Here is a 12,171-nt window from a genome sequence, read left to right as displayed (position 1 = left end):
CAATCTTCCCCTTGGAAATAACTCTCCCAATATTTTGTTTAGCATCTTATTAGATTAGTACACCCAAATCTTTTTACCTGAAAGAGTAAAAAGAGTTTCTTTTTACCTAAAAAAAGCCGTCGACATGTTTATCTTTTAGAATTATCAACTACATTTCAGGGGCATGTTCAAAAAACAGACCTTTTAATTTCAGACCAAAGTAAAATTTCAGTTACTGTTCCGATTTTTCAAAATTACCTTGTCTGAATCCATCTTTCCTCTGATAAATTCCTGCTTCCAGAACTGCAATGCCTGCTCCAGTGTTAAACCAATGCCCTTTAGGAAGAGGCCATACTGCATCCGGCCCCCATGACGGAGATGGTGATTGTCCCGCAAGGCTTTGTGTAACTGACGCATGCAAGGTGGAAAGGATTTGGTAGAAAGCTACAAGAAAAAAGAGTTTTTGATTATATGGAAGATTTACAAAGTCACTGACAATATTTGTTGCAAATTCAATCTAATCTACAAATTGCAAATTCAGTCTAATGGGGGTAAAAAAAGTTATAAGGATTACTGTCTTACTGTGATTACAGATGAGTTCTTATTAATATTTTTATACTGATTACACATTGAAATTATAAACATTTTAGTTTTGGAGGGGTTAAATAAAATACATTATTAAAATTTATTTCTTTTTAAATATTTTAATTAAACTTTTTTTGAAAAACTATAGATTCACATGCAATTTTTAGAAATAGCACAAAGAGATATGATATACCCAGATTCCTCCAAAGATAATGTTGCAAACTATAGAATATTATTACATCCAAGATACTGACATTTTTATAATCCACTAGTCTTAGATTTCCTCAGTTGCACTTATGTGCGCATTTCTGTAGTTTATATAGTTTCACATAATTTTATCACGTGCAGGTTCATGAATCCACAACCACAATCAAGATGCAGAACAGTTCTGTCACCACAAGGATCCCTTGTGTTTCTCTTTTATAACCACTCCGACCTACCTTCTACACCCTCCCCATCCCCTAACCTTTGGCAACTACGAATCTTTTCTCTATCTCTATAATTTTGTCATTTCAAGTGTGTTACACAAATAGAATCAGATAATATGTAATGTTTTGGAATTAGGTTTTTTACTCAGCATAATTCCCACAAAATTCATCTTAGTTGTTGCAGGTATCAATAGTTCATTCCTTTTTTATTGCTAAGTAATAGTCCATGGCATGGATGAGCTATACTTTACTTAACCATTCACCTGCTGAGGACATTTGGGCTATTTCCAGTTTGGAGCTTTCAAATAAATGAATATACAGGTTTTTGTGTGAACATTAAGATTTAATTTCCCTGGGATAAATGTTCAAAAAGTACAGCTGCTGAATCACAGATGAACTTTTAAAATAACCCAAATACAAAGTAGAACACAAAAATAAGAGAAATGGTTCTCAAAAGAAATACTCAAATAAATGTGTTAAAGAAATCAACAGTTAAAGAAGGAAATCACAGGTCTTTCCTTTGGCATCAGAGATAAAATATCATTGCCCACTTTCAATTCAACTTTTTATTTATGGTCTCAATTGCATTCTCTCTGACTTCCTCAAATACCCTCCTCCGAAGGCTTATATTCTCACCCCCTCACGTATTCCTTGTCAAGTTCAACTTGACCTGTAAACAGGTCTCACTTTGCTTGAGATTGCTGCTCCCTCTAGTGGCCACCCAGTTTCTTTGTTCTTGCACAGTAACAACTGAATTTTTCCATCCCTAACCTAGTTCACCAGGCCCCTGTGCTCCCTTGGCAGCACTACTGGAAAGCCTTTTATGTGTATATTCTTGGTCCTTCAGGCTACTACAAAATTATTTTTCTTAACTATTATTCTAACTCAAATACATCAATGAATATTCAACATCCTTAGTATGAACATGCAAGAGTCCCTCAATGTCTGTAATGAACTACTTTTCAGTTATATGTCACAGAACAAATATTTATTGGATGTTTTAGACAACAAGAAAGTGAATAAAACATAATTTCCCCTGTAATTCAGTTAAGTGAACAAGAAGAAACAACCACTATTACATTCACTATTATATAAGTTAAACTCATATAATAAATTACATGATGAGGGCTCCAACGAGAGCATAAAGCAAGTGCCATGGGAGCACTACGACAGGGAGGAGTAAAAAGGCCCAGTGTGTTACCATACCAACACAAACACTTTGCTCCAGCTGGGTTATTCCATGACCACAAGTTGTGTTTTGTAACATCTCACTTTTCTCACTCCACCAGCCCTGTCTAGGACAGTCTTGCCACTCCCCATGCCATCTAGCCAAAACCAAGCCACTCATCAAGACCCAGTACAACTTCACGATCTTTTGGCACAATTCCTTGATTACTTTTACTCAGTCAATCACTAAATATCTATTGAATACTACTGTGTGTACAGTCCTGGGCAACCAGCAATGAACAAAGAAGTCAAACACCCCATCGTCAAAGAAGCTATGTTCTAATGGGAGGAGACAGACAATAAACAGACATAAATAAAAAAGATAACGTCTGATTCAAAAGCACCAGAAATTAAATGGAACAAAGGGGTCAAGTATAAATGGGAGAGGAGAACTTTAACTTGAGTGGCGAGAGAAGGCCCTCTGAGGAGATGGCATTGCAGCTATGACATACATTTAAGTAGGAGTCCAGTCAAAGTTCCAAGAATACTGCTCCAGTGAAGGACACACAAGCAAAGATGCTGAGAAGGAATGATCTTGGTTGCTTAAGAGGGAGCAAGGAGGTCCATGTGGCTAGAGCACAGTGAGTGAGCCAGAATGGAGAAGATGAAACTGAAATGATAAGTACACTTGGCTTTACAAGCCCTAATCATGAGCTTGGGTTTTGGTCTAAATGAGATGGAAATCCAACAGAGGGCTGTGACCAGAAGAACAACATGATATGATAAACAGAGAACACTGGCTGTTATGTAGTGAAGAGACTGTACAGGAGCAAGAACAGAAGCAGGAAGAATACTTAAAAGATATTCTGGCAATAATCCAAGTAATGGAAATGGAAAAGCTGAGGTCTAGGTTTGGCCAAAATGGCATAGAAAAATGACTGTGGATATTGAGCAGACAAGGGATTACAAGGCCAGGGTATGGGATGAAATATTGACATGGATGTTTCGGAGGCCAAGAACAGTAACAGGAGTGCTGCTCGTACAAAAGACCAGGGCCAGGTGCTAAAGCCATCAGTGAATGAGGGCAGGGTACTGAATTATCAGGTGGTATAACAGGATCACAATAGCTTTAAAGGAGTTGGAGTTCTGACGATGGGAGGCAGAGAAATGGTTTGGAAGTGGTGATGTGGATCAAAGAAGACATCCCATGCATACGTACGGTGTGGAAGAAAAAAAGCAGCTTCCTACCTGAAAGAGGTTACAGGGCAAACAGTGTCATTGAGGGAGCCAGATTTCAGTTAGAAATCTAAAGAAAACATTCAGAAAAGAAATTGAGAACGAGGGCTGTGCAAATGACATGCTGAGGATCAGGCAACACAGATACAGAGTTAGGAAGAGATCAGATAAGGGTATTTGTTTCGCTCAGCACAGGATCTCAATCACAGACCCACAGACAGATATGACCCTCATAGGGCTTAATGTAAGTTATCACTGTATCGCTTACCTATTATTTACTATGATGTCCACCTCCCTCAAGTAAGGTCAATGAAGGGAGAGGTATTTTCTGTTTTAATCACCTGTGTATCCACAGCACAGTGGCTGGTACCCAATTGATGGGCTCAATACATACTCACTAAATGAATTCATGACTATATTTCTGTATCTTCCAACAATATCCAACCAAGTTCACATTTGCTTGTGAATGACTGTGATAGAATTAGAAACAGAATTAACTTCTGACCATTCACAGAATATAAACACAATCATATGGGAGGGAGGAAGTGTTAGAGATTTCAAATCAACTGTATACGGTGAGCAATCCTATTGTTATCTCTAGACATATTAACTGCAAGTGTTGATAATAATTTTTGAAATAGGTACGACCTGTTCATTCTGGTCTCTAAAAACTCACAGTCTCTCCCTAATCACTTTACTATTAAATTCTTGTTTCCAAGCATTAAAATCTCAGTATATTTTCAACCTAGTGTAGATAATTTGGCAATTGTCCAAACAAAGATTATTTATGGCTAGTTTATTTTCCATTTTTTGGATAAAGTAGAAATCCAATTATGCATTAAAGACAAATCCTACAGATTACAGTAAAGTTTGCTACTCTTTCCTTCTACCATGGAACCACAAAGTGAAGTTGAAGTGCACTGGTCAGTAATCTAGTAGCAACCCAAGGATTTAGTGCTATAGAGTAAGTTTTACCCTCCCCAAATTCATAATGCTAAAGTCCTAACCCCCAGTACCTCAGAATGTGACTGTATTTGGAGATGGGCCTTTAAAGAGGTAAAGTGAAATGCGGTCATGGGGGTAGGGCCCTGGTCTAATTGCTATGAAGAGGAAGAGACACCAGGATGCATGCACAGTGGAAAGACCACGAGAGAACACGACGAGAAGAGGGCCCAGGAGAAATCAAACTTGCTGACACCCTGATCTTGGAATTCTAGCCTCTGGAACTAGGACAAAATAAATCTCTGTTGTTTAAAGTCCCCAGTCTGTGTTATTTTGTTATAGAAGCCCCAGGAAATGGATACATATTTTCCATTTCTTTTTTTCTACATGTACATGGTATTTCAATATAAACACATGAACACCATTTAGCTATCATCAGTTAAAACTTCCCCTTTGGAAGAATTAATTAAATCCTGCTTTCATCAGAATACAATTTTCTGATTAATTTTGGTATTTTTATGATTTAAAAAATTCTTTTTATAGCAAATAGGATTTCTATATTCAAAAATGACTGGCAGACAAAGAAATAATACTGTCTCCCAATCTTCCCACAAATAATCTTTGGTTGAAGAAAATCTGTGCTTCCTCGACTGACAAAGGTCTACATTAAAAGGACGTGATGCTTACCGAGTCAATCTGCTCTAGAGAAATCTTCCCAGCACTTCCCTGTGCACTGTAATCTTGACCAGTGTAGGAATGACTAAAATGAAAAAGGGAAATTATTAAAATAAGATTTGTAAAACACTTCAGGTCACATCAAAGGGAATTTTTTATGCTGATACAAAGTCAGAATGAGAAAAGATTTTACACATAAACCTTGGCGGAAACATAGCTAAGTGTTTTAAAGGTATTTAATAGAATACATCTAAGCAACCTTTAAAACACAGTACAAAACTAGAGTGACAGTTGTGCTCTCCCTCATTCCTAGTCTAGAGGGCCACTTCCATTCTTAGACACACAATGCAAATTGTTGTTAAAGTTCAAACCTCGACTGCTGTCATTTATTAAGTGCATGGCAGCACAGCAAAGAGGAAACTGGAGCTTAAATCAGGCACAATCTCGTACCAGTGGTAAGTCCCTCAGCCGGTTACTTAGACACTCTATTCCTGGTTCCTTATCTGTCAAATGGAGATAGCAATGCCTGCTTTGCAGTGCTGACAGGAGTTCTGAATTGAAATAACTTCCCATAAAGTACAGCCTAGGGAATATAATCAGTAACACTGTAGTAACTGTGTATGATGTCAGACGGGTGCTAGAGCTATGGGGTGACCACTTCATAAGGTACACAAATGTCTAATCACTATGTTGTACACCCGAAATTAACATAATATTATATGTCAACTGTGATTGAAAAATAAAACAATCATTAAAAGACCTGCTATATGGTAATCATTGTTTATTAAAATAAATAACATCTGCATGAGTTTTGAGAATTAAAGTTAAATGAAATAATATATTCAAAGTACTAATTAAAATTAGTAACTCATAATCCAGTACACAGAGCAACTGCAGTCATGACCAGTAAGTACAGAAAACACAGGATGGAAAGGGGAGGAAGAGAGATCATGTAGAGGAGCCGCCACCCAGGTGGGAGGTACTGGGACACTCCTGACCCCTATGGGCTTCAGCTTCTTAGTCTATAAAGTGACTGTAATCAAGTAACAGGACTGTTCAGATCAAACAGATTAACAAATACAAAAGTCCTCTCAAAATGGTAAGATGATGTACCAACATGACTACAGTTACTGAGGAAATAGAGCCAGTGGTTAGCACAGAAGTTTCTCTCAGCTTAGTACACTACATTCATCTCTCAGATTTATGTGGTACACTAAGTACAAAGAGAAGATACACAAAAGGACCGCACGCTCGCCTGAATGGCAGTGTGAAATGCTTGTTCCTCAACACTGACAGAATATGCAAAAGGGCTAAATTTCAAGGGAAAAAAGTAGAAAGAAACAGAATGGTAGCAATGATTAGTGCAAAGACTTTAATGGATATAAGTATCTACCGAGAGAGGATATAAGGAAACTATAAAGACATCACATTTCTAAAAATGTTAATAGACAGGAAAATGGCCACCAGCCAACCCAATGAGGACAAGCATGGAGCCCCTGGGAGGAAAACTGACAGAAATGAAGATGTTAAGCTTCAGAATTAGGAATGAGATTTCTCCTCTACTCATGATCAGAAAGGACAACTTATGTCTTGGTTAGAAGAGTTGGTACCTCACAGCTATTTAACACATATTTAAACTGGTTATGGATAGATGAGGCTGAGGTGGGGGGAATTTTTGGATATAACACTAGAAAGACAGGTCATGGGAAGCATTGTATCCAACACTCTGTAGGCAATAAAGAACCATGAGCCCAGCTGATGTAGCTCCGTGGTTGAGCGTCAACCCATGAACCAGGAGGTCACAGTTCGATTCCTAGTCAGGGCACATACTCCAGTTGCTGGCTTGATCCCCAGTAAGGGGCACGTGGGAGGCAGCGAATCAATGATTCTCTCTCACTGATGTTTCTACCTCTCTCTCCCTCTCCCTTCCTCTCTCTGAAACCAATAAAAACTTATTTTTTTTAAATGTTAAAAAAAGAACCATGAGCCCGGCCAGGCATGGCTCAGCGGTTGAGCATCGACCTAGGATCCAGGCGATCAGGGTTCGATTCCCGGTCAGGGCACATGCCCGGGTTGCGGGCTGCAGCCGATCAATGACTCTCTCATCACTGATATTTCTCTCTCTCTCCCCCTTCCTCTCTCTGAAATCAATAAAGATATATTTAAAACAAAAAAATTTAAAAAAAAAAGAACCATGAGAAGATTTTAGGCAAGAATTCACATAATCAAGTTTACACTTGACAAAGAAAGCGGAATGGAGGAATGACTAGAAAGGGGAAAGACTGGGCAATAGAAAATTAGTTGGTAGAATATTGCAATATTTCAGAAAAGAGAAGGTGGGGGCCTAAATAAAGCACTGCCAACAGATGAAGAAAGGAAGGCAATTAAGGTAGAAAAAAAAAGGAACAAGTAATGCTATCATAAAAGAAAAAAAATCCTTAAGAACAATTCACATTAGCTCACGAAACTGGACCTTTGGCTTTTACTCAGAGGTGCCAAGGGATATTACTAAATGAGATTCCTAACAGGTACCCAGGGACATGAGGCCCCTTTCTACACATTCAGAGCTCTGTCAGCCTTATATCACACTGCTTCCAAGTGAATGCAGCTGCTACACTAATGAACTGTCAAAATATATTCTTAGTTTCATGATTTAAAAAGAATCAATTTTACAAATGAGCATTTCTTATATTGGAGAAACATGGAAATAGTAATTTTTAACAGCAAAACCATTTCGAACTGGTTCAAGAGATAGACAGATAGACACAATTATAGATATGTAAACACATTAAGACCTGCAGAAAATACTGTTTTCTGTCCATTTTAAATACTGTTATTTTAAGAAATATTCACTGTCACTTATGTACAGTTTTTTAAAAAGAGGGATTTGGGAGGGATTTGGGAGACAGTTTTCTTGTTTGTAACCTTTCATAAAAGAATAAACTGAGATGTACCACAAGTTCCATTTTTTCACTACAGCAGACCAACAAATATTTTAATGGGCCACAAAATTCAAATGATGTCACTAATCGCTGTTTTTCCAAATATAAAGAGGAATATTTGATTAGCTAATCAGAGAAGCCTGAAAAAAAATCAAGCTTTGATTTTAATTCTCAGTTTAGCCATTAATTAGCCATGAGTGAAAAAAAGGAAAAAGGTAAATCAAACTATGAATCAGTTTGTTCCTCCATAAATACAGTGGTAAGGGACTGTAGGGATACCCTTGCATTCTCCAGGCATAACATATCTTTTATTTGCTAGGGTATCAGGTGAAAGGCATGAAGGACGAATGTTCTATAAAGTTTTCTCAAGTTACCAAAAGGCCAGAAAAGTAGTGAAAATAAAGATGTCATTCAGTGAGTAGTCAATTATATTAGCATACTCCCTGAAGATAGGAAGCTGTAAGGAATATAGCGTACCTTTACTAAAATGTAACAATTACTACACTGTACAAGAGAATTAACACCTTCACTACCCAAACAACCCTATAAATGCATAAAACCCAGGATAAAAGCCATTAGATTGTCAGACTCTCTATAAAAGACTTTTTCCCAGTTGTTGTCCTTATCTGGATATAACAGATTCTAATTACTGAGAAAACAACAAAACCAACCAAAAGGCATTCAGGAGTCCCTGTATGACCCCTGAATCGCTCAGCATACACTCATTAAACACCTTTGTAATCAAGGAAGAGCCACAAAGTAGTGAGGAATCCAGGGGTGATACAGAAGTACATGTGATGAGTGCGACACAATGTTCAAATGTTCCCCGAGCCCAGAGAATAAGGCCTCCTCTTACAGAGGGTAGGAGGAAGACATAGCAATGTTCAGCATTAAAGGTTCTTAAGCAATGAAACGGTACTGAAAAGAGAGTTACATGCTTTGGAAACACAGACCACAGGATTCTAGAATGCTATTAGAATGCTGTTGGAATGAATGACTGACAACAGAGCCGAGGCTGAATAGAGAAGCCTGTTAAGTCAGAAGGGAGAGGTGACTTGGGGGACAAGCACAAAAGGCTGAGATGAGAAGATGACAATCAGTGAGAATGAGGGACTGGGAGTAAAGTGGAAAAGCAAGAGATTGTAGTCAGAAAATAATTGGAATTTGAAGGCTTGGAAGTAGGATGTGATGATCACATAAAGTCAAAGGCCTGGTTGTTTTAGTATTTTTATCATTGTAGTTTAACAATTTTATATGCATTAAAACAACCTTAAATGTTGACCAGGTTCATAAAAGTATGTGATTTGAGTTTATTAAGGTTGTTGTAGGGGTTTAAAGGTAAGCGTGTGATAAGGAGGTGGCATTTTGGAATAATAAAAGAGTCTATTTTTCTCTGAATCCGGAGAGTTAGCACATATCAGATGGACAGGCGGAAAGAGATAAGCAAAACCAAGGAAATTTCTAAACCACAGTTTACAGATGAAGAGGCTGGGTTAGGTGGCAAAAATAAAAAAACAAGCAGCGGCAATGGGAAACTCTGAAATTGGGTAGGTAGGTCCTGAAAGGCAGATCTGTAAACAAAAACCATTCAAATAAAAAGCAAACTCTAAATCCTATCTCATTTTGCAGTAAGTCGTGCTAAGTTGCCATTTTAATAAAAATTTGAGGTTTTGTCAAGTTTAAAACCTTTAAAAACTTCAACATGTGCTTAATAGTAGATTCTAAGAAAACAGACTCGCGCAATTGTGGATAACAAACCGATACAGAAGGAATTCCAGTGTTTGTCCTTGATTATGTTTTTGTTTTGAGGTGCTGGTCCTAAGTTATCTAATCTTCTATGAGATAACTAATAATACACAAAACATATAAAAGTATCTTCTTACTGCAGCATTTGCTCAATAAACTTACGTGCAGCTTAATTAAAATTCAGTCACATCTGAGGACATTCTTCCTCCCATTTTATCTTGCTTTTTAAACAGTAAGAGGTAAGCACAGCTAGGTTTCTAATATAGCAAAAAAATCACAGTAAACAGAAAATGGTAAGGCTAACAGCTTCAATATATTAAAAAGCTGAAAGAAAAGAAGACTTTTAAACTATCCATAATATATTTATGTAACCAATTTAAAATGATCCTATTTTAAATCCAATTAAATAAATCCAAGCAGGTGGGGAGGGGGAGGATAACTGAGACAGGGAGGCATAATTCATCACATCCCCAGGGAACCAGAATTTTCCCAAAACACTACAACATAAACACCTAATTTACAGAATAAAAACACAGTGGATATATAAACAGGTAAGTCTGAAACAGGTATATCTGCACACATTGATCTGTGAATCACAGGGGAAAGGCAGATCTACTCCTGGCCTGTGTAGAAACCACAGAAATTTAAGTCCTGTTCAATGCCCCACGGTGTCAGTATGAGCACTTAGGTACTCAGCAGGGAATTGCTTTTAAGTATCGCAACTGAGATTTCAAAACAAAAAGAAGAAATTGTATGAAAGGGGATTTGTGGGTCTCACAGCAAGATTAGCTGGTTAAGAAGAAATAATAACCTTTTCACGCTGTGGCACTAATCGTCAGCAGAGGATGGATCATCACACCTTGGCTCCAAGGGTGGTGGTCACGAGCTCCATCCACTGCAGTGACCAATGCCACCGCAGGGTGGCACAGGTTAGGTTTTCAAGGGCTATCACTTATCCAATCATCTCCTTTTCTGACTAATGAGGAAAACTTGAGGGAATAAACAAGGAGCATTGGGATAGTTGCAACAGTTTAGGAGTTACAGGCAACTCCTCTTCACATGCGTAATTTTTTCCCAAGTCCAAGTTGCCCAAGGCAATCATGGAGGCAAGAGAAAAAAGAGGGGACAGAAAAGTGATGAAGAGCTCAGGCTTCAGAATCCACAAGTCAGGGGTTTGCACTCACTAAATGTGATACTTTGCATAAAACCTCCAAATCTCTTTCAGTGTCCTCACTGCCAAACTGGGATGAGAAAGGGGATCAAAAGTATGTACCTCCCTCAAAGGGTTGTCCCAAGGACCAAAGCAGATGTCTGTAAAAGTTTATCACAGTATTTTTCACTCAAATTGTAATCATGATCATCAGCATCTGGGCCTAAATTTACTGCATTTAAATGTTTTGGTGGGTGGTTTTCTTTATTCTTAACATTTACCAGTTTTTTCTTTTGAATATTAGGGGGGGAAATGTATGTCTTTCCTACCTACCTTCTTTATACTATCGCATAAAATATTTAATCTTGAAGATGAAGAACTTAGGTGTCCCTGAATAACCTGATGACCTGGAAAGGTTTTATCTACACTTACACTCTCAGGAAGTTTCCAGAGTACAAGAATTCAACATCAAATATTTCAATCTCCATTTCAATGGAATCCAATTTTGCAGAGCTGTGCTGTCCAATACTGTAGCCATTAGCCAAATGTGACTCCTGAGCACTTAAACGTAGCTTAGTCTGAATTAAGATGTTTAATACATGTAAAGCATGCACTGGATTTCTAAGACTTAGGATGAAAAATAATGTAAAACATTTTCTTAATGATTTTTCATGTCGACTACATGTTGAGATGATATTTTGGATAGGAGTTAATGAGGTTAAAATTAATTTTACTTAATTTAAAATTATGTATGTGGCTTACATTTGTGGTTCTTATTATGTTTCTACTGAACAGCACTGCTGTAAAGTGAGGACACAATGACACAAGGCAATCGCCAATCAAGTGATTCTTAAGGACTAGATATACCTGGGGAATAACCAACTGACCCATCCTGACTTTTATTTGCCAAATTAAGATCAGTCTCTGCTAGTTACAAGCAGAAGATAAGCTGCAATTGAAATTGAGCCCACTAAAGGAAGTGCCTCAAGTCTACTTACACATATGCTTGTTTTCACAACATTTTACTTGGGAATCAAGTTTTAAACGTGAGCCACAGTTTGCCATGGATACCATTAGAAAAGCAACCTTGAATTCTGATTAGTTTGGAGGCAAACTGAATAATTTCTTTTGGGGGCAAATAAAGCTGCGACACATCACTATTTGGGAATTTTTGGGGCTGCTTGGCCAGCCTCAACACCTAATTGCAACTGTCCATTCCTCTATCATGTGTAAGAAGCCACGCTAGGTGGGACAGGACTGTGGATGGCACCGTGAACCTGAGCCAGAACAGAAAGAATTCCTCTCCCATCCTTGGGGAGTG

The 12,171-nt window shown here is 37.9% G+C and overlaps 1 protein-coding gene across 2 annotated transcripts in view; it reads right to left on the bottom strand.

The window, feature by feature from the left end:
- PRIM2 (DNA primase subunit 2) overlaps positions 1 to 12,171 on the bottom strand; it is a 235,589-nt gene that overhangs the window by 78,647 nt on the left and 144,771 nt on the right. For both annotated transcript variants that reach the window (XM_016197235.2, XM_016197234.2), the window contains exons 9-10: positions 5,025 to 5,097; positions 238 to 423 (exon numbers count right to left, since the gene is read on the bottom strand). In XM_016197235.2, the coding sequence (XP_016052721.2) occupies positions 238 to 423; positions 5,025 to 5,097 (259 nt within the window). The remainder of the gene's footprint in view (positions 1 to 237; positions 424 to 5,024; positions 5,098 to 12,171) is intronic.

The sequence above is a fragment of the Miniopterus natalensis genome, chromosome 5 (assembly GCF_054644295.1).
Source record: "Miniopterus natalensis isolate mMinNat1 chromosome 5, mMinNat1.hap1, whole genome shotgun sequence".
Lineage (NCBI taxonomy): Eukaryota > Metazoa > Chordata > Mammalia > Chiroptera > Miniopteridae > Miniopterus > Miniopterus natalensis.
Note: the sequence above shows the minus strand (reverse complement) of the source record. Positions and strands in the feature narration are given on the sequence as shown.